The 23,565-nt window shown below is 51.2% G+C and overlaps 1 protein-coding gene across 1 annotated transcript in view; it reads right to left on the minus strand.

Annotated features, from left to right (window-relative positions):
* Positions 1–236: 236 nt before the first annotated feature.
* LOC139405574 (uncharacterized) overlaps positions 237–23,565 on the minus strand; it is a 45,521-nt gene continuing 22,192 nt past the window's right edge. Inside the window, exons 4-7 of the mRNA XM_071147986.1 lie at positions 22,034–22,525; positions 21,151–21,233; positions 17,468–19,905; positions 237–436 (exon numbers count right to left, since the gene is read on the minus strand). Of these exons, the coding sequence (XP_071004087.1) occupies positions 237–436; positions 17,468–19,905; positions 21,151–21,233; positions 22,034–22,525 (3,213 nt within the window). The remainder of the gene's footprint in view (positions 437–17,467; positions 19,906–21,150; positions 21,234–22,033; positions 22,526–23,565) is intronic.

The raw sequence follows: 23,565 nt of genomic DNA on the forward strand, positions 1-23,565 counted from the left end.
TTGTAGAAATAACAGTCTCGGTACGTATAGAGGCGATGGAGGAAAAGGCAGGTTTGAGTCGGGTTCTATCTCAGTTCATCATCACGTTCTTCACAACCATATTGGAGGAGAAGGTCCCCGTCCCCCGTCCCCCCCCCCACCCGACTCGGACCTTCGATGTGAAAAAAAAGAAATGTCAGAGTATGTACAGTAACGAAAGGCATCTTATTGGTTCAGACACGGGGTCAGCTGGGGGGTCAGATGATGACTGTCTCCGTGTGATAGGCTGAGTAGGAGAATGAGGTGTGTTTGTGGGCGGAGCCGGAAGAGGGCTGGTTTATAGGGGTGGAGGAGGAGGAGGTGGAGGAGGAGGAAGAGGTGGAGGGGGAACAACTAGCCCAGCGTGACGGGGGGCGGCGGTTGGCTGGACAGGCCGGACGAGAGAAATTCTTCTGGACTGAAGAGGAGCTGGAAGATACTTTACACTCCTGAGGGAAGAGAGAAAGAGACAGAGAGAGAGAGGGAGAGACAGAGAGACAGAGAGAGAGAGAGAGAGAGAGGGGGAGAGACAGAGCGATAGAGAGCGCGAGAGCGGGGGAGAGAGAGACAGAAGGGGAGAGACAAAAAGAGAGAGAGAGAAGGGGGAGAGAAAACGAGAGAGGGGGAAAGACAGAAAGAGAGAGGGAGAGAGAGAGAGAGAGAGGGGGAGAGAGAGAGGGGGAGAGAGAGAGGGGGAGAGAGAGAGAGGGGGAGAGAGAGAGAGGGGGAGAGAGAGAGAGAGAGGGGGAAAGACAAAGAGAGAGCGAGAGAGAGGGGGAGAGAGAGACAGAAGGGGAGAGACAAGAAGGGGGAGAGAGAACGAGAGAGGGAGAGACAGAGAGAGAGGGGGAGAGAGAACGAGAGGGAGAGAGCGAGAGAGAGGGAGAGACAGAGAGAGTGGGGGAGAGCATGAGAGAGAAAGAGAATTAACAAACATTCCTCACTCCAATCAGCCATAAAAACATTATTTTGAGCAGGAACAGTAGGCTACATTTCGCCAGGTCATCTGCAGCCCTCGGCCATCGACTCTATTTCACTTCAGAACAACATTTGAGTTGGAATACTTTCCATATGATCTCCTACCTTCGTCCTCTGTAGCCCCCTTGAGCACCTAACTCTACTTCTTGGCTACTGTCAGTCTGTTGCATAGAGACGGGATACTGAGAAAGTGATACTTAATAATAATTATAATAATAATAATGATGTAACCTTTATATATCTAGGGAAAGTCAGTTTAAGAATTAAATCTTTATTTACAATGACGGCCTACACCGGGGCCAAAACCCGGACGACGCTGGGCCAATTGTGCCTCGCCCTACGGGACTCCCAATCACGGCCGGTTGTGATACAGCCTGGGATTCGAACCAGGGTCTGTAGTGACACCTCTAGCACTGAGATACAGTGCATTAGACCTCTGAACCAGGGTCTGTAGTGACACCTCTAACACTGAGATGCAGTGCATTAGACCGCTGAACCAGGGTCTGTAGTGACACCTCTAGCACTGAGATACAGTGTCTCAGACCACTGAACCAGGGTCTGTAGTGATTCCTCTAGCACTGAGATACAGTGCCAGACCACTGAACCAGGGTCTGTAGTGACACCTCTAGCACTGAGATACAGTGTCTCAGACCACTGAACCAGGGTCTGTAGTGATTCCTCTAGCACTGAGATACAGTGCCAGACCACTGAACCAGGGTCTGTAGTGACACCTCTAGCACTGAGATACAGTGTCTCAGACCACTGAACCAGGGTCTGTAGTGACACCTCTACCACTGAGATACAGTGCCAGACCGCTGAACCAGGGTCTGTAGTGACACCTCTAGCACTGAGATACAGTGTCTCAGACCACTGAACCAGGGTCTGTAGTGATTCCTCTAGCACTGAGATACAGTGCCAGACCACTGAACCAGGGTCTGTAGTGATTCCTCTAGCACTGAGATACAGTGCCAGACCACTGAACCAGGGTCTGTAGTGATTCCTCTAGCACTGAGATACAGTGCCAGACCACTGAACCAGGGTCTGTAGTGACACCTCTACCACTGAGATACAGTGTCTCAGACCACTGAACCAGGGTCTGTAGTGACCCCTCTAGCACTGAGATACAGTGCCAGACCACTGAACCAGGGTCTGTAGTGACACCTCTACCACTGAGATACAGTGTCTCAGACCACTGAACCAGGGTCTGTAGTGACCCCTCTAGCACTGAGATACAGTGCCAGACCACTGAACCAGGGTCTGTAGTGACACCTCTACCACTGAGATACAGTGTCTCAGACCACTGAACCAGGGTCTGTAGTGACCCCTTCTAGCACTGAGATACAGTGCATTAGACCACTGAACCAGGGTCTGTAGTGACCCCTTCTAGCACTGAGATGCAGTGTCTCAGACCGATTGATTCCCGGGCCCTAAGATAGTCAACCTTTTAGTGCAAGGTTGAGCTAAATCAGGGTCACACAGAGAGAGAGAGAGGTTCTCGGTTGTATTAAAACAATAACCTACTTTGAAACAGAAGGATCCCCCTCATACACATGGTTCTGGGTTTAAAGGAAGAAGACACCAGTACTGTGTCCGTTTGCATCCTAATATTACACTTTATATAATAATTATAGTTAAATTGAGCTTTTATTGACATGATGTAACAATGTACATGTTGTCAAAGTTTAACTTTATTTACATTATTAAGATAATAAGAATCAAAGTTGTCAACGGGACGACAGTAACAACAACGAACAAGGGTCAAAACAACCAGACATTCAACAACAACAACAAGTATACAGTAGAGGACATGTGCAGGTTGATTGGTCTGTCAGACACTGTCCCTCATCCTATAGCAGGCAGCAATGTAGTGGTCTGTCAGACACTGTCCCTCATCCTATAGCAGGCAGCAATGTAGTGGTCTGTCAGACACTGTCTCTCATCCTATAGCAGGCAGCAATGTAGTGGTCTGTCAGACACTGTCTCTCATCGTATAGCAGGCAGCAATGTAGTGGTCTGTGAGACACTGTCTCTCATCGTATAGCAGGCAGCAATGTAGTGGTCTGTCAGACACTGTCCCTCATCCTATAGCAGGCAGCAATGTAGTGGTCTGTCAGACACTGTCCCTCATCCTATAGCAGGCAGCAATGTAGTGGTCTGTCAGACACTGTCTCTCATCCTATAGCAGGCAGCAATGTAGTGGTCTGTCAGACACTGTCTCTCATCCTATAGCAGGCAGCAATGTAGTGGTCTGTCAGACACTGTCTCTCATCGTATAGCAGGCAGCAATGTAGTGGTCTGTGAGACACTGTCTCTCATCGTATAGCAGGCAGCAATGTAGTGGTCTGTCAGACACTGTCCCTCATCCTATAGCAGGCAGCAATGTAGTGGTCTGTCAGACACTGTCCCTCATCCTATAGCAGGCAGCAATGTAGTGGTCTGTCAGACACTGTCTCTCATCCTATAGCAGGCAGCAATGTAGTGGTCTGTCAGACACTGTCCCTCATCCTATAGCAGGCAGCAATGTAGTGGTCTGTCAGACACTGTCTCTCATCCTATAGCAGGCAGCAATGTAGTGGTCTGTCAGACACTGTCCCTCATCCTATAGCAGGCAGCAATGTAGTGGTCTGTCAGACACTGTCCCTCATCCTATAGCAGGCAGCAATGTAGTGGTCTGTCAGACACTGTCCCTCATCCTATAGCAGGCAGCAATGTAGTGGTCTGCCAACCCACAGCTCTCTCATCTCCCTCATCGTATAGCAGGCAGCAATGTAGTGGTCTGCCAACCCACAGCTCTCTCATCTCCCTCATCGTATAGCAGGCAGCAATGTAGTGGTCTGCCAACCCACAGCTCTCTCATCTCCCTCATCGTATAGCAGGCAGCAATGTAGTGGTCTGCCAACCCACAGCTCTCTCATCTCCCTCATCGTATAGCAGGCAGTAATGTAGTGGTCTGCCAACCTACAGCTCTCTCATCTCCCTCATCATATAGCAGGCAGCAATGTAGTGGTCTGTCAGACACTGTCCCTCATCCTATAGCAGGCAGCAATGTAGTGGTCTGTCAACCCACAGCTCTCTCATCTCCCTCATCGTATAGCAGGCAGTAATGTAGTGGTCTACCAACCCACAGCTCTCTCATCTCCCTCATCGTATAGCAGGCAGCAATGTAGTGGTCTACCAACCCACAGCTCTCTCATCTCCCTCATCGTATGGCAGGCAGCAATGTAGTGGTCTACCAACCCACAGCTCTCTCATCATATAGCAGGCAGCAATGTAGTGGTCTACCAACCCACAGCTCTCTCATCTCCCTCATCGTATAGCAGGCAGCAATGTAGTGGTCTACCAACCCACAGCTCTCTCATCTCCCTCATCATATAGCAGGCAGCAATGTAGTGGTCTACCAACCCACAGCTCTCTCATCTCATGGCAGGCAGCAATGTAGTGGTCTGCCAACCCACAGCTCTCTCATCTCCCTCATCATATAGCAGGCAGCAATGTAGTGGTCTACCAACCCACAGCTCTCTCATCATATAGCAGGCAGCAATGTAGTGGTCTGCCAACCCACAGCTCTCTCATCTCCCTCATCATATAGCAGGCAGCAATGTAGTGGTCTACCAACCCACAGCTCTCTCATCTCCCTCATCATATAGCAGGCAGCAATGTAGTGGTCTGCCAACCCACAGCTCTCTCATCTCCCTCATCATATAGCAGGCAGCAATGTAGTGGTCTGTCAACCCACAGCTCTCTCATCTCCCTCATCGTATGGCAGGCAGCAATGTAGTGGTCTGCCAACCCACAGCTCTCTCATCTCCCTCATCCTATAGCAGGCAGCAATGTAGTGGTCTGCCAACCCACAGCTCTCTCATCTCCCTCATCCTATAGCAGGCAGCAATATAGTGGTCTACCAACCCACAGCTCTCTCATCTCCCTCATCGTATGGCAGGCAGCAATGTAGTGGTCTGCCAACCCACAGCTCTCTCATCTCCCTCATCCTATAGCAGGCAGCAATATAGTGGTCTACCAACCCACAGCTCTCTCATCTCCCTCATCGTATAGCAGGCAGCAATGTAGTGGTCTGCCAACCCACAGCTCTCTCATCTCCCTCATCCTATAGCAGGCAGCAATATAGTGGTCTACCAACCCACAGCTCTCTCATCTCCCTCATCGTATAGCAGGCAGCAATGTAGTGGTCTGCCAACCCACAGCTCTCTCATCTCCCTCATCGTATAGCAGGCAGCAATGTAGTGGTCTGCCAACCCACAGCTCTCTCATCTCCCTCATCATATAGCAGGCAGCAATGTCGTGGTCTGTCAACCCACAGCTCTCTCATCTCTCTCATCATATAGCAGGCAGCAATGTAGTGGTCTACCAACCCACAACTCTCTCATCTCCCTCATCGTATGGCAGGCAGCAATGTAGTGGTCTGCCAACCCACAGCTCTCTTATCTCCCTCATCATATAGCAGGCAGCAATGTAGTGGTCTGCCAACCCACAGCTCTCTCATCTCCCTCATCATATAGCAGGCAGCAATGTAGTGGTCTGCCAACCCACAGCTCTCTCATGTCCCTCATCGTATGGCAGGCAGCAATGTAGTGGTCTGTCAACCCACAGCTCTCTCATCATATAGCAGGCAGCAATGTAGTGGTCTACCAACCCACAGCTCTCTCATCTCCCTCATCGTATGGCAGGCAGCAATGTAGTGGTCTGCCAACCCACAGCTCTCTCATCCTATAGCAGGCAGCAATGTAGTGGTCTGCCAACCCACAGCTCTCTCATCTCCCTCATCATATAGCAGGCAGCAATGTCGTGGTCTGCCAACCCACAGCTCTCTCATCTCCCTCATCATATAGCAGGCAGCAATGTAGTGGTCTGTCAACCCACAGCTCTCTCATCATATAGCAGGCAGCAATGTAGTGGTCTGTCAACCCACAGCTCTCTCATCTCTCTCATCATATAGCAGGCAGCAATGTAGTGGTCTACCAACCCACAGCTCTCTCATCTCCCTCATCGTATGGCAGGCAGCAATGTAGTGGTCTGCCAACCCACAGCTCTCTCATCTCCCTCATCGTATGGCAGGCAGCAATGTAGTGGTCTGCCAACCCACAGCTCTCTCATCTCCCTCATCGTATGGCAGGCAGCAATGTAGTGGTCTGCCAACCCACAGCTCTCTTATCTCCCTCATCATATAGCAGGCAGCAATGTAGTGGTCTGTCAACCCACAGCTCTCTCATCATATAGCAGGCAGTAATGTAGTGGTCTACCAACCCACAGCTCTCTCATCTCCCTCATCATATAGCAGGCAGCAATGTAGTGGTCTACCAACCCACAGCTCTCTCATCTCCCTCATCGTATGGCAGGCAGCAATGTAGTGGTCTGTCAACCCACAGCTCTCTCATCTCCCTCATCATATAGCAGGCAGCAATGTAGTGGTCTACCAACCCACAGCTCTCTCATCTCCCTCATCGTATGGCAGGCAGCAATGTAGTGGTCTGTCAACCCACAGCTCTCTCATCTCTCTCATCATATAGCAGGCAACAATGTAGTGGTCTGCCAACCCACAGCTCTCTCATCTCTCTCATCATATAGCAGGCAGCAATGTAGTGGTCTGCCAACCCACAGCTCTCTCATCAATGTATCTCCCTCATCGTATGGCAGGCAGCAATGTAGTGGTCTGTCAACCCACAGCTCTCTCATCATATAGCAGGCAGCAATGTAGTGGTCTACCAACCCACAGCTCTCTCATCTCCCTCATCGTATGGCAGGCAGCAATGTAGTGGTCTGCCAACCCACAGCTCTCTCATCTCCCTCATCATATAGCAGGCAGCAATGTAGTGGTCTGCCAACCCACAGCTCTCTCATCTCCCTCATCGTATAGCAGGCAGTAATGTAGTGGTCTGCCAACCCACAGCTCTCTCATCTCCCTCATCGTATAGCAGGCAGCAATGTAGTGGTCTGCCAACCCACAGCTCTCTCATCTCCCTCATCGTATAGCAGGCAGTAATGTAGTGGTCTGCCAACCCACAGCTCTCTCATCTCCCTCATCATATAGCAGGCAGCAATGTAGTGGTCTGTCAACCCACAGCTCTCTCATCATATAGCAGGCAGCAATGTAGTGGTCTGTCAACCCACAGCTCTCTCATCTCTCTCATCATATAGCAGGCAGCAATGTAGTGGTCTACCAACCCACAGCTCTCTCATCTCCCTCATCGTATGGCAGGCAGCAATGTAGTGGTCTGCCAACCCACAGCTCTCTCATCTCCCTCATCGTATGGCAGGCAGCAATGTAGTGGTCTGCCAACCCACAGCTCTCTCATCTCCCTCATCGTATGGCAGGCAGCAATGTAGTGGTCTGCCAACCCACAGCTCTCTTATCTCCCTCATCATATAGCAGGCAGCAATGTAGTGGTCTGTCAACCCACAGCTCCCTCATCATATAGCAGGCAGCAATGTAGTGGTCTGCCAACCCACAGCTCTCTCATCTCCCTCATCGTATGGCAGGCAGCAATGTAGTGGTCTGTCAACCCACAGCTCTCTCATCATATAGCAGGCAACAATGTAGTGGTCTACCAACCCACAGCTCTCTCATCTCCCTCATCGTATGGCAGGCAGCAATGTAGTGGTCTGCCAACCCACAGCTCTCTCATCTCCCTCATCATATAGCAGGCAGCAATGTAGTGGTCTGCCAACCCACAGCTCTCTCATCTCCCTCATCGTATAGCAGGCAGCAATGTAGTGGTCTGCCAACCCACAGCTCTCTCATCTCCCTCATCGTATAGCAGGCAGTAATGTAGTGGTCTGCCAACCCACAGCTCTCTCATCTCCCTCATCGTATAGCAGGCAGCAATGTAGTGGTCTGCCAACCCACAGCTCTCTCATCTCCCTCATCGTATAGCAGGCAGTAATGTAGTGGTCTGCCAACCCACAGCTCTCTCATCTCCCTCATCATATAGCAGGCAGCAATGTAGTGGTCTGTCAACCCACAGCTCTCTCATCATATAGCAGGCAGCAATGTAGTGGTCTGTCAACCCACAGCTCTCTCATCTCTCTCATCATATAGCAGGCAGCAATGTAGTGGTCTACCAACCCACAGCTCTCTCATCTCCCTCATCGTATGGCAGGCAGCAATGTAGTGGTCTGCCAACCCACAGCTCTCTCATCTCCCTCATCGTATGGCAGGCAGCAATGTAGTGGTCTGCCAACCCACAGCTCTCTCATCTCCCTCATCGTATGGCAGGCAGCAATGTAGTGGTCTGCCAACCCACAGCTCTCTTATCTCCCTCATCATATAGCAGGCAGCAATGTAGTGGTCTGTCAACCCACAGCTCCCTCATCATATAGCAGGCAGCAATGTAGTGGTCTGCCAACCCACAGCTCTCTCATCTCCCTCATCGTATGGCAGGCAGCAATGTAGTGGTCTGTCAACCCACAGCTCTCTCATCATATAGCAGGCAACAATGTAGTGGTCTACCAACCCACAGCTCTCTCATCTCCCTCATCGTATGGCAGGCAGCAATGTAGTGGTCTGCCAACCCACAGCTCTCTCATCTCCCTCATCATATAGCAGGCAGCAATGTAGTGGTCTGCCAACCCACAGCTCTCTCATCTCCCTCATCGTATAGCAGGCAGCAATGTAGTGGTCTGCCAACCCACAGCTCTCTCATCTCCCTCATCGTATAGCAGGCAGTAATGTAGTGGTCTGCCAACCCACAGCTCTCTCATCTCCCTCATCGTATGGCAGGCAGTAATGTAGTGGTCTGCCAACCCACAGCTCTCTCATCTCTCTCATCATATGGCAGGCAGTAATGTAGTGGTCTGCCAACCCACAGCTCTCTCATCTCTCTCATCATATAGCAGGCAGTAATGTAGTGGTCTGTCAACCCACAGCTCTCTCATCGTATAGCAGGCAGCAATGTAGTGGTCTGTCAACCCACAGCTCTCTCATCATATAGCAGGCAGTAATGTAGTGGTCTGCCAACCCACAGCTCTCTCATCTCTCTCATCATATAGCAGGCAGTAATGTAGTGGTCTGCCAACCCACAGCTCTCTCATCTCTCTCATCATATAGCAGGCAGTAATGTAGTGGTCTGCCAACCCACAGCTCTCTCATCTCCCTCATCATATAGCAGGCAGTAATGTAGTGGTCTGCCAACCCACAGCTCTCTCATCTCCCTCATCATATAGCAGGCAGTAATGTAGTGGTCTACCAACCCACAGCTCTCTCATCTCTCTCATCATATAGCAGGCAGTAATGTAGTGGTCTGCCAACCCACAGCTCTCTCATCTCCCTCATCGTATAGCAGGCAGCAATGTAGTGGTCTGTCAACCCACAGCTCTCTCATCATATAGCAGGCAGCAATGTAGTGGTCTGTCAACCCACAGCTCTCTCATCTCCCTCATCGTATAGCAGGCAGCAATGTAGTGGTCTGCCAACCCACAGCTCTCTCATCTCCCTCATCGTATAGCAGGCAGCAATGTAGTGGTCTGTCAACCCACAGCTCTCTCATCTCCCTCATCATATAGCAGGCAGCAATGTAGTGGTCTGTCAACCCACAGCTCTCTCATCATATAGCAGGCAGCAATGTAGTGGTCTGTCAGACACTGTCTCTCATCATATAGCAGGCAGCAATGTAGTGGTCTGTCAGACACTGTCTCTCATCATATAGCAGGCAGCAATGTAGTGGTCTGTCAACCCACAGCTCTCTCATCTCCCTCATCATATAGCAGGCAGCAATGTAGTGGTCTGTCAACCCACAGCTCTCTCATCTCCCTCATTGTATGGCAGGCAGCAATGTAGTGGTCTGTCAACCCACAGCTCTCTCATCTCCCTCATCATATAGCAGGCAGTAATGTAGTGGTCTGTCAACCCACAGCTCTCTCATCATATAGCAGGCAGCAATGTAGTGGTCTGTCAACCCACAGCTCTCTCATCTCCCTCATCATATAGCAGGCAGCAATGTAGTGGTCTGCCAACCCACAGCTCTCTCATCTCCCTCATCATATAGCAGGCAGCAATGTAGTGGTCTGCCAACCCACAGCTCTCTCATCTCCCTCATCATATAGCAGGCAGCAATGTAGTGGTCTGCCAACCCACAGCTCTCTCATCTCCCTCATCATATAGCAGGCAGCAATGTGGTCTGCCAACCCACAGCTCTCTCATCTCCCTCATCATATAGCAGGCAGCAATGTAGTGGTCTGCCAACCCACAGCTCTCTCATCTCCCTCATCATATAGCAGGCAGCAATGTCGTTTATACATTACAGAAGACTGAAATATAACAAACAACTGACATAGAAACAACATATTTTCATCAAGTTAAAAAAAAAAAAAAAATGTTTATGAAATGATGAAAGATATGAATAACATTCCACCCATGAGGCTTTTGGTCTGCAGGACAGCGCCTCATACAGACCCAACGCTAATCTGTCCTCGATCAAGATGACATGAGCAAATATTCCAGTCAGAGCGATGACCATCTCATTCTGAGCTTCTAGTTCCACTACATTCTCTCTCTCTCTCTCTCTCTGATGACCATCTCATTCTGAGCTTCTAGTTCCACTACATTCTCTCTCTCTCTGATGACCATCTCATTCTGAGCTTCTAGTTCCACTACATTCTCCCTCTCTCTCTGATGACCATCTCATTCTGAGATTCTAGTTCCACTACATTCTCTCTCTCTCTCTGATGACCATCTCATTCTGAGCTTCTAGTTCCACTACATTCTCCCTCTCTCTCTGATGACCATCTCATTCTGAGCTTCTAGTTCCACTACATTCTCTCTCTCTCTCTCTCTGATGACCATCTCATTCTGAGCTTCTAGTTCCACTATATTCTCTCTCTCTCTCTGATGACCATCTCATTCTGAGATTCTAGTTCCACTACATTCTCTTTCTCTCTCTGATGACCATCTCATTCTGAGCTTCTAGTTCCACTACATTCTCTCTCTCTCTCTGATGGCCATCTCATTCTGAACTTCTAGTTCCACTGCATTCTCTCTCTCTCTCTCTGATGGCCATCTCATTCTGAGCTTCTAGTTCCACTACATTCTCTCTCTCTCTCTCTCTCTCTGATGGCCATCTCATTCTGAGCTTCTAGTTCCACTGCATTCTCTCTCTCTCTCTCTGATGGCCATCTCATTCTGAGCTTCTAGTTCCACTACATTCTCCCTCTCTCTCTGATGACCATCTCATTCTGAGCTTCTAGTTCCACTACATTCTCTCTCTCTCTCTCTGATGACCATCTCATTCTGAGCTTCTAGTTCCACTACATTCTCTCTCTCTCTCTGATGACCATCTCATTCTGAGCTTCTAGTTCCACTGCATTCTCTCTCTCTCTCTCTCTGATGACCATCTCATTCTGAGCTTCTAGTTCCACTGCATTCTCTCTCTCTCTCTCTGATGACCATCTCATTCTGAGCTTCTAGTTCCACTGCATTCTCTCTCTCTCTCTGATGACCATCTCATTCTGAGCTTCTAGTTCCACTACATTCTCTCTCTCTCTCTGATGGCCATCTCATTCTGAGCTTCTAGTTCCACTGCATTCTCTCTCTCTCTCTCTCTGATGGCCATCTCATTCTGAGCTTCTAGTTCCACTACATTCTCTCTCTCTCTCTGATGACCATCTCATTCTGAGCTTATAGTTCCACTGCATTCTCTCTCTCTCTCTCTCTCTCTCTCTGATGACCATCTCATTCTGAGCTTCTAGTTCCACTGCATTCTCTCTCTCTCTCTGATGGCCATCTCATTCTGAGCTTCTAGTTCCACTACATTCTCTCTCTCTCTCTGATGGCCATCTCATTCTGAGCTTCTAGTTCCACTACATTCTCTCTCTCTCTCTGATGGCCATCTCATTCTGAGCTTCTAGTTCCACTGCATTCTCTCTCTCTCTCTCTGATGGCCATCTCATTCTGAGCTTCTAGTTCCACTACATTCTCTCTCTCTCTCTGATGGCCATCTCATTCTGAGATTCTAGTTCCACTGCATTCTCTCTCTCTCTCTGATGACCATCTCATTCTGAGCTTCTAGTTCCACTGCATTCTCTCTCTCTCTCTGATGACCATCTCATTCTGAGCTTCTAGTTCCACTACATTCTCTCTCTCTCTCTGATGGCCATCTCATTCTGAGCTTCTAGTTCCACTGCATTCTCTCTCTCTCTCTCTCTCTCTCTCTCTCTCTCTCTCTGATGGCCATCTCATTCTGAGCTTCTAGTTCCACTACATTCTCTCTCTCTCTCTGATGGCCATCTCATTCTGAGCTTCTAGTTCCACTACATTCTCTCTCTCTCTCTGATGGCCATCTCATTCTGAGCTTCTAGTTCCACTGCATTCTCTCTCTCTCTCTCTCTCGCTCTCTCTCTCTCTCTCTGATGGCCATCTCATTCTGAGATTCTAGTTCCACTGCATTCTCTCTCTCTCTCTGATGACCATCTCATTCTGAGCTTCTAGTTCCACTGCATTCTCTCTCTCTCTCTGATGACCATCTCATTCTGAGCTTCTAGTTCCACTACATTCTCTCTCTCTCTCTGATGGCCATCTCATTCTGAGCTTCTAGTTCCACTGCATTCTCTCTCTCTCTCTCTCTCTCTCTCTGATGACCATCTCATTCTGAGCTTCTAGTTCCACTACATTCTCTCTCTCTCTCTCTGATGGCCATCTCATTCTGAGCTTCTAGTTCCACTACATTCTCTCTCTCTCTCTGATGACCATCTCATTCTGAGCTTCTAGTTCCACTGCATTCTCTCTCTCTCTCTGATGACCAATCTAATAGGTCTGCTAATCACTGACTGACTCTCATGCTCTCAGAAACATTTGCATTACATTACAGCAGTTTCATCTAAAGGGAGGTTTCATTCCTGTGGTCTGGGGGGGGGGGGGGGGGGTGGGGGGGGTGGGCTCAGAGGCAGCTGGCTGGCTGGAGATATTTCTGTAATTACACAACACAGGACCAGAAACCTCTCGCTTCCAACTGAGAGTTAGGGTGAGAGAGAGAGAAAGAGAGAGAGAGGGGGAGCAAGAGAGAGAGAGAGGGGGGGGGGTGAGAGTGAGAGAGAGAGAGGGGGGGTGAGAGAGAGAGGGGGGGTGAGAGTGAGAGTGAGAGTGAGGGGGTGAGAGTGAGAGAGTGAGAGACTTAAGATGAAACGGTTGGATTTAGAGGTTAGAGTGTCTTCCTGCCAAGTTAACTTCTTGGTTCCTTTGTTACAAGGCTGTTAAAAGTGAAATGGGCCACATTGCAGCCAACCAGGAGGCTTTGGCCTCTGTCCTTCTGCACATAGTCGAAATAAACACCATTCCCAGCGCTGTTGTCCTCAGACTAGGACAATCAGGGAGGATTTCACAACGGAATGTGTGTGAGGTCCCCTTTTACCTGGAGTGTACTACCGTCAACCAGGACCCATAGGAACTAGGGGACCATTAACCAGGACACATAGGAACTAGGGGACCATAAACCAGGACCCATAGGAACTAGGGGACCATCAACCAGGACCCATAGGAACTAGGGGACCATTAACCAGGACCCATAGGAACTAGGGGACCATTAACCAGGACCAATAGGAACTAGGGGACCATTAACCAGGACCCATAGGAACTAGGGGACCATTAACCAGGACCCATAGGAACTAGGGGACCATAAACCAGGACACATAGGAACTAGGGGACCATTAACCAGGACCCATAGGAACTAGGGGACCATTAATCAGGACCCATAGGAACTAGGGGACCATTAACCAGGACCCATAGGAACTAGGGGACCATTAACCAGGACCCATAGGAACTAGGGGACCATTAACCAGGACCCATAGGGACCATTAACCAGGACCCATAGGGACCAATAACCAGGAACCATAGGAACTAGGGGACCATTAACCAGGACACATAGGAACTAGGGGACCATTAACCAGGACCCATAGGAACTAGGGGACCATTAACCAGGACCCATAGGAACTAGGGGACCATTAACCAGGACCCATAGGAACTAGGGGACCATTAACCAGGACCCATAGGAACTAGGGGACCATTAACCAGGACCCATAGGAACTAGGGGACCATCAACCAGGACCCATAGGAACTAGGGGACCATTAACCAGGACCCATAGGAACTAGGGGACCATTAACCAGGACCCATAGGGACCATTAACCAGGACCCATAGGGACCATTAACCAGGACCCATAGGAACTAGGGGACCATTAACCAGGACACATAGGAACTAGGGGACCATTAACCAGGACCCATAGGAACTAGGGGACCATTAACCAGGACCCATAGGAACTAGGGGACCATTAACCAGGACCCATAGGAACTAGGGGACCATTAACCAGGACCCATAGGAACTAGGGGACCATTAACCAGGACCCATAGGAACTAGGGGACCATTAACCAGGACCCATAGGAATTAGGGGACCATTAATGGAACCCGGGATGGTATTACTGTCAACCAGGACACATAGGGACCATTAACCAGGACCCATAGGGACCATTAACCAGGACCCATAGGAACTAGGGGACCATTAATGGAACCCTGGATGGTATTACTGTCAACCAGGACACATAGGGACTAGGGGACCATTAACCAGGACCCATAGGAACTAGGGGACCATTAATAGAACCCTGGATGGTATTACTGTCAACCAGGACACATAGGGACTAGGGGACCATTAACCAGGACCCATAGGGACCATTAACGGAACCCGGGATGGTATTACTGTCAACCAGGACATATAGGAACTAGGGGACCATTAATGGAACCCGGGATGGTATTACTGTCAACCAGGACATATAGGGACCATTAACCAGGACCCATAGGGACCATTAACGGAACCCTGGATGGTATTACTGTCAACCAGGACATATAGGAACTAGGGGACCATTAATGGAACCCGGGATGGTATTACTGTCAACCAGGACACATAGGGACCATTAACCAGGACACATAGGGACCATTAATGGAACCCTGGATGGTATTACTGTCAACCAGGACACATAGGGACCATTAACCAGGACCCATAGGGACCATTAACCAGGACCCATAGGGACCATTAACCAGGACACATAGGGACCATTAACCAGGACCCATAGGGACCATTAACCAGGACCCATAGGGACCATTAACCAGGACACATAGGGACCATTAACCAGGACACATAGGGACCATTAATGGAACCCTGGATGGTATTACTGTCAACCAGGACACATAGGGACCATTAACCAGGACCCATAGGGACCATTAACCAGGACCCATAGGGACCATTAACCAGGACACATAGGGACCATTAACCAGGACCCATAGGGACCATTAACCAGGACCCATAGGGACCATTAACCAGGACACATAGGGACCATTAACCAGGACCCATAGGGACCATTAACCAGGACCCATAGGGACCATTAACCAGGACCCATAGGGACCATTAACCAGGACCCATACGGACCATTAACCAGGACACATAGGGACCATTAACCAGGACCCATAGGGACCATTAACCAGGACCCATAGGGACCATTAACCAGGACACATAGGGACCATTAACCAGGACACATAGGGACCATTAACCAGGACCCATAGGGACCATTAACCAGGACACATAGGGACCATTAACCAGGACCCATAGGGACCATTAACCAGGACACATAGGGACCATTAACCAGGACCCATAGGGACCATTAACCAGGACACATAGGGACCATTAACCAGGACCCATAGGGACCATTAACCAGGACACATAGGGACCATTAACCAGGACCCATAGGGACCATTAACCAGGACACATAGGGACCATTAACCAGGACCCATAGGGACCATTAACCAGGACACATAGGGACCATTAACCAGGACCCATAGGGACCATTAACCAGGACCCATAGGGACCATTAACCAGGACCCATAGGGACCATTAACCAGGACCCATAGGGACCATTAACCAGGACACATAGGGACCATTAACCAGGACCCATAGGGACCATTAACCAGGACCCATAGGGACCATTAACCAGGACACATAGGGACCATTAACCAGGACACATAGGGACCATTAACCAGGACCCATAGGGACCATTAACCAGGACCCATAGGGACCATTAACCAGGACACATAGGGACCATTAACCAGGACCCATAGGGACCATTAACCAGGACCCATAGGGACCATTAACCAGGACACATAGGGACCATTAACCAGGACACATAGGGACCATTAACCAGGACACATAGGGACCATTAACCAGGACACATAGGGACCATTAACCAGGACCCATAGGGACCATTAACCAGGACACATAGGGACCATTAACCAGGACACATAGGGACCATTAACCAGGACACATAGGGACCATTAACCAGGACCCATAGGGACCATTAACCAGGACACATAGGGACCATTAACCAGGACCCATAGGGACCATTAACCAGGACACATAGGGACCATTAACCAGGACCCATAGGGACCATTAACCAGGACACATAGGGACCATTAACCAGGACACATAGGGACCATTCTGGGATGCAGATTTTGCCACTTAAATGTGTTAGAGAGCCTGAAGAGTTTTGATCAACAAGTCAAACTATTCCACAGAATAAACACAATGTGTGTGTGTGTGTGTGTGTGTGTGTGTGTGTGTGTGTGTGTGTGTGTGTATTCATGCGTTTGCGTTTTAACGCTGTACCCACCTGCATGGTTAGCCTCGTCTCTCTGTGGGAGCTGGTCAGCTGGCTGTGGTGAGAGTGTGTGTGGGAGGAGTGTCCAGAGGCAGGGCCTGACTGATCCCAGTAATCCTTATCCATCATCTCCTCCAGAAGATCCATGAGTTCCTCTTCCTGTCTGGGGCTGGGACCAGGGTTAGGGCTGGGGCTGAGACGGGGGCTGAGACCAGGGTTAGGGCTGGGGCTGAGACCAGGGTTAGGACTGAGGCTGAGACCAGGGTTAGGGCTGTGGTTGAGACCAGGGTTAGGACTGAGACCAGGGTTAGGACTGGGTCTGAGACCAGGGTTAGGACTGGGGCTGAGACCAGGGTTAGGACTGAGGCTGGGTCCAGGGTTAGGGCTGGGGTTGAAGCCAGGGTTAGGGCTGGGGCTGAGACCAGGGTTAGGGCTGGGGCTGAAACCAGGGTTAGGACTGAGGCTGGGTCCAGGGTTAGGGCTGGGGTTGAAGCCAGGGTTAGGGCTGGGGCTGGGTCCAGGGTTAGGGCTGAGACCAGGGTTAGGACTGGGGCTGAGACCAGGGTTAGGACTGGGGCTGGGTCCAGGGTTAGGACTGGGGTTGAGACCAGGGTTAGGGCTGGGGCTGGGTCCAGGGTTGGGACTGGGGTTGAAGCCAGGGTTAGGGCTGGGGCTGAGACCAGGGTTAGGGCTGGGGCTGAGACCAGGGTTAGGACTGTGGTTGAGACCAGGGTTAGGACTGAGACCAGGGTTAGGACTGGAGCTGAGACCAGGGTTAGGGCTGAGGCTGGGTCCAGGGTTAGGACTGGGGCTGAGACCAGGGTTAGGGCTGAGGCTGGGTCCAGGGTTAGGACTGGGGTTGAGACCAGGGTTAGGACTGAGACCAGGGTTAGGACTGGGGCTGAGACCAGGGTTAGGGCTGAGGCTGGGTCCAGGGTTAGAGCTGAGGCTGGGTCCAGGGTTAGGGCTGGACTCAGTGGGTTGGGTATGGTTCTGGTACCGCTGGCTCCAGGCAGTGTTCTCATAGCTCTTCAGGATCCTCTCCACAGCTCCGTAATTAGACCTGGAGTCAGATGGACGTAACGCAGCCAGAGTCAGGGGCTTCCAGGGCTGGTCGCTCATTACACCACGGAGTCCTGACCCCCCAGGCACACTGAGTCCTGACCCCACAGGCACACGGAGTCCTGACCCCCCAGGCACACAGAATCCTGACCCCCCAGGCACACGGAGTCCTGACCCCCCAGGCACACGGAGTCCTGACCCCCCAGGCACACTGAGTCCTGACCCCCCAGACACACGGAGTCCTGACCCCCCAGGCACACGGAGTCCTGACCCCACAGATCCAGCTTTAAGGATGTCCTGCGTTGTGGTTGAGCGACACCCAGGTTGCCCAACCTGCCTCGGCCTGAGGTTTGTAGGAGGCTGGGGCGCTGGGCATGACTTAACGGAATGAGGCCTTGTTCCTTGGGCCTTGATGTCCCTCTTAGGACTGGCACTCACCTCTGGTCCTGGAGCCGTGTGTGTAGTCTGGGCAGGCTGCTTGTATTCACTAGAGATGGACCTGTGCAGTGTGGGCTTAGACAGGCTGTTGGGGGGTCCAGCTTTGTGTTTGACCTCAGGGCAGCGTGTTGCCGGGTTAGAAGGCATGTTCCTAAACGTAACTTCTGGGCGTTGGGGTGAAAGGTCAGAGGTGGCAGGGGGGTCAAAGGTCCTGACAGTGACCCCTGGATGAGTGTCAGATGGGGGCAGGGCCTGGCTCAGTTTGATCCCTGAACTCAGCTTCTGAGCTGTGATGTCACAGATCACCTCCTTCTGTCTGACCTCTGTGGCGTGCTGTGGCGGGAGGTCAAAGTTCGTCTCCCTGTTGACCCCGTGTGTGACCTCGCCACATACCGTCGTACCGTCTGGTATGCCCCTTTTAGAGACACCCGCTGATGTAAAACTGTCCTCTACCTCATCGTCCTCCATCCCTCGACCCATCTCAGCCTGGAAGAGAGTCCTGTTAAACTCAGCAGTGGCCTGTTCCAGCATCATATTCCTACTGTGGCCTGGAGGATTGGAGCCTGGAGGGTTGGAGTGTGGAGGGTTGGAGCCTGGAGGGTTGGAGCCAGGAGGGTTGGAGCCTGGAGGGTTGGAGTCTGGAGGGTTGGAGTCTGGAGGGTTGGAGCCTGGAGGGTTGGAGCCTGGAGGGTTGGAGCCTGGAGGGTTGGAGTCTGGAGGTTTGGAGTCTGGAGGGTTGGAGCCTGGAGGGGGTAACTCTAAGGTAAGGTCAAGACAGATGTGTGAAACTGCTAGGTCTTTGTTTCCAGGTTGTATATGACTCTCTCTCTCAGGGCTTCTAGGACTTCTAGGTTTCTCAACGGGCCTGTAGTCGTGGATCAAGTCCTTCCCAGCAGCACTCACTATGTTGACTTCAGACAGGCTCTTCTGGACAGGCACGTAGGTGGACGACTTGCTGCTGCCGAAGGGGCTCCCGTCGCAGGACCAGCGGTTGTGGCAACAGCCCACGTTGCAACGGGAGTTAACGGGAACAGCACAGGTGGTAAACCCCGCCTCTGTCAGAACTTTCCCCTCGTTCTCCTGCAGCATCGCCTCGAACTTCCTCACTATCGATGGGCTGCTGCTGCACTTCCTGTCTAACGGGAGACAGGGGCTGTGGCACTTCCTGCCTGAGCCACTGAGGGATTCTGGGACGTGTAGTTGTAGTTCAGGGGAGGGGCTGGCGAGGTACCATGATGTTGTCCGAGGAGGGATAGGAGGAGGAACCAGCAGATGGGGGAGCGGAGGTGCTTCTCTCTCCCTCTCAGAGGGCTTGGATGTGGGGTCCTTGAGGTGACTGGGGACCCTGTCGGGGTCCTTGAGGTGACTGGGGCCCCTGGCGGGGTCCTTGAGGTGACTGGGGCCCCTGTCGGGCTCCTTGAGGTGACTGGGGCCCCTGGCGGGGTCCTTGAGGTGACTGGGGCCCCTGGTGGGCTCCTTGAGGTGACTGGGGCCCCTGGTGGGCTCCTTGAGGTGACTGGGGCCCCTGGCGGGCTCCTTGAGGTGACTGGGGCCCCTGTCGGGCTCCTTGAGGTAACTGGGGCCCCTGTCGGGGTCCTTGCGGTGACTGGGGCCCCTGGTGGGGTCCTTCCTGATGGACAGCCAGTTCTCCTCTTCCAGGGCCCTGAGGTCAGCTACCAGCTGCGTCAGGTTGAAGGCAGGGTCCTCCATTCTCTCTCTGGTCGTAACATGATCCACCTCGGGGAAATACGAGGACTCGGTTCGACCCCTTAAGGCAGAGGGAATCAAAACACAGAGAGAAAGCAAAAGGTCATTACATTACTAAAATACAGCGAGCATCTAAGCTATTTCAAACAATTCAACTCTAGGAGAGATCAAGCAGAATGGGCTCACAAAGCCCAGCAAACAGCCCAGGTATTTGAAACAGTGACTCCTAGAGCAGAGGACGGAACAGAGAGAGAGGAAGTCCATACTGTTACAAAGCACAGCCAGCATCCCAGGATTCTCAGGTATTTCATATAATGACTGGTGGCTGCTAAGGCAAATGGAGCAGACCAAGCATGCCTGGTATTTGAACCAGTGGTTCGTAATGCAACATTTAGTTCTGGATGCAGAGTTTAAAAAGCACAGCGTGTATCCCAGGTATTTAACACAGAGAAGGGGTTAGATCCAGTCAAGTGCCATGGTGTTCCCAGCCGAGGACTGGTTAGATCCAGCCGTGTGCCAGGATGCTCCCAGCCGAGTACTGGTTAGATCCAGCCAAGTGTCATGGTGTTCCCAGCCGAGGACTGGTTAGATCCAGCCGTGTGCCAGGATGCTCCCAGCCGAGGACTGGTTAGATCCAGCCGTGTGCCAGGATGCTCCCAGCCGAGTACTGGTTAGATCCAGCCAAGTGCCAAGGTGTTCCCAGCCGAGTACTGGTTAGATCCAGCCAAGTGCCAGCGTGCTCCCAGCCGAGGACTGGTTAGATCCAGCCATGTGCCAGGATGCTCCCAGCCGAGTACTGGTTAGATCCAGCCAAGTGCCAAGGTGTTCCCAGCCGAGGACTGGTTAGATCCAGCCAAGTGCCAAGGTGTTCCCAGCCGAGGACTGGTTAGATCCAGCCAAGTGCCAAGGTGTTCCCAGCCGAGGACTGGTTAGATCCAGCCATGTGCCAGGGTGTTCCCAGCTGAGGACTGGTTAGATCAAGCCATGTGCCAGGATGCTCCCAGCCGAGGACTGGTTAGATCCAGCCATGTGCCAGGATGCTCCCAGCCGAAGACTGGTTAGATCCAGCCATGTGCCAGGATGCTCCCAGCCGAGTACTGGTTAGATCCAGCCAAGTGCCAAGGTGTTCCCAACCGAGTACTGGTTAGATCCAGCCATCGGTAGACAGTCACTGTATCCCAAACGGAACCCTATTCCCTATACAGAGCCCTATGGCACTTGGCTGGATCTAACCAGTACTCGGCTCTATGGGCCATGGTCAAAAGTAGTGCACTATACAGGGAACAGTTTGTTGATATAGTTTTACCTCTTGTCCCCTCCGGACTTCCTGCTGATCTCATCCTGGTAGCTACACAGCTCTTCACTCACACGGGCTATCTCCTTCAGGGCCTAGAGAGAGGAGAGAGGGAGACAGAAGGAGAGAGAAGGAGAGAGAAGGAGAGAGAGAGAGAGGAGAGAGAGAGAGAGAAGGAGAGAGAGAGAGAGGAGAGAGGGAGACAGAAGGAGAGAGAGAGAGAGAAGGAGAGAGAGGGAGAGGAGAGAGGGAGACAGAAGGAGAGAGAGGAGGGAGAGAGAGAGAGAGAAGGAGAGAGAGAGAGAGAAGGAGGGAGAGAGAGAGAAGGAGAGAGAGAGAGGAGAGAGGGAGACAGGAGAGAGAGAGAGAAGGAGAGAGAGAGAGAGAGGAGAGAGGGAGACAGAAGGAGAGAGAGGAGGGAGAGAGAGAGAAGGAGAGAGAGATAGAGAAGGAGAGAGAGAGAGAGAAGGAGAGAGAGAGAGAGGAGAGAGGGAGATAGAAGGAGAGAGAGGAGGGAGAGAGAGAGGAGAGAGAGAGACAGAAGGAGGGAGAGAGAGAGACGGAGAGAGAGGTAGGGAGAGGGAGAGAGTAGAGGAGGGAGGGAGAGAGGAGGGAGGGAGAGAGTAGAGGAGGGAGGGAGGGAGAGAGAAGGAGAGAGAGTAGAGGAGGGAGGGAGGGAGAGAGAAGGAGAGAGAGTAGAGAAGGAGAAAGGGAGAGAGAAGGAGAGAGTAGAGAATGAGAGAGGGAGAGAGAAGGAGAGAGAGTAGAGAATGAGAGAGGGAGAGAGAAGGAGAGAGAGAGTAGAGAAGGAGAGAGGGAGAGATGTACATTACTAAAGACCAAAATAGACTTCAGAGGGTGGAGCCATAGACGACAGAACGTTGTGGTGACTCACGGCATTGAGGGCTGTAGTATTCTCCATCTTGTCACTCCATGTCCCGGAGATCATCTCTGTGTTGTGGGTCACTCCTACACTAGATCCACCGTGGGAGGAGCGACGGACATTAACCATACCCCCTTTAGAGGGAGAGTGTCTGTCAACCCCTCGCAGGATGGCCTCCAGTTCCGCCATGTCCACTTCCTGGTTACCGACACAGTCGTCATAGTTACGGGGGTTTCCTCTGTCGCCACGGTGATCCGCCCGGTTTCTGTGGGCGGCAAAGTCATCGTTGCGGTGACGACGGGGGTAGGAGCCGCGTTGGTTGGTGGGCTCTGATTGGCTGCTGCTGCTGCTCTGGGGGTCGGAAGTCGAGTTGTCGCTAAGCATGCTGGATCCTGTGCTGGTGGTATGTACGCTGACATTCAGGGTGACTTCCTCTGTAATCTCTCCGACAGGTTCTCTCATCTCCCCAGATACCTCGCGCCTCACCTTCACCTCGTTGTACATCTAGGAAGAGAGAGTCATATCATTTAAATGATGTGGAAACAACGTGGATTCAACCAGTGTGTGGACAGTGGGAAATTATGTAGAAACAACGTGGATTCAACCAGTATGTGGACAGTGGGAAATGACGACTAGAAACAACATGGATTCAACCAGTGTGTGGACAGTGGGAAATGACGACTAGAAACAACGTGGATTCAACCAGTGTGTGGACAGTGGGAAATGACGACTAGAAACAACATGGATTCAACCAGTGTGTGGACAGTGGGAAATGACGACTAGAAACAACGTGGATTCAACCAGTGTGTGGACAGTGGGAAATGATGTAGAAACAACGTGGATTCAACCAGTGTGTGGACAGTGGGAAATGACGACTAGAAACAACGTGGATTCAACCAGTGTGTGGACAGTGGGAAATGACGACTAGAAACAACGTGGATTCAACCAGTGTGTGCCCAGTGGGAAATGACGACTAGAAACAACGTGGATTCAACCAGTGTGTGGACAGTGGGAAATGACGACTAGAAACAACGTGGATTCAACCAGTGTGTGGCCATTGGGAAATGCTTTCACAGGTCTTGCCCACGATGCATTAGGGCAGAATCACAACGTTTCACATCTGTAAGGCGTGAAGTAAGGTGTTACCACAGAAACAGAATCTCATTCCAGGTCTGTGGGTGTTATTATTATGTTTAAGCTTTAAACTCTTCGATGTAAAAGTCCTGCGTAGTTCTGGTACCGGGTTTTTTCCGACAGACATTTTCACGTTATAAATCGGTCTGTGGACACCGTAGATGGAAAAGACTAGCCCTGGTTACCACGGACACAGGAGTACGTCTCTAACCGCCTGCATGTCCCTCCCTCCTACCATTTCATTCGGTCTTCCGACTGTCCATCAAGTCCTGGCTGAAACCTTACTGGTTGAGCCACTAACAAGGCATACTCTACAGGTTAAAGTCATTTTATAAAATCCATTCTAGTATATTTTGAAAACAATATAAGTCATTTCAAGCCTTATTCATATACAGATTTGTTGAATAGGA

This window comes from Oncorhynchus clarkii, chromosome 3, assembly GCF_045791955.1.
Source record: "Oncorhynchus clarkii lewisi isolate Uvic-CL-2024 chromosome 3, UVic_Ocla_1.0, whole genome shotgun sequence".
Lineage (NCBI taxonomy): Eukaryota > Metazoa > Chordata > Actinopteri > Salmoniformes > Salmonidae > Oncorhynchus > Oncorhynchus clarkii.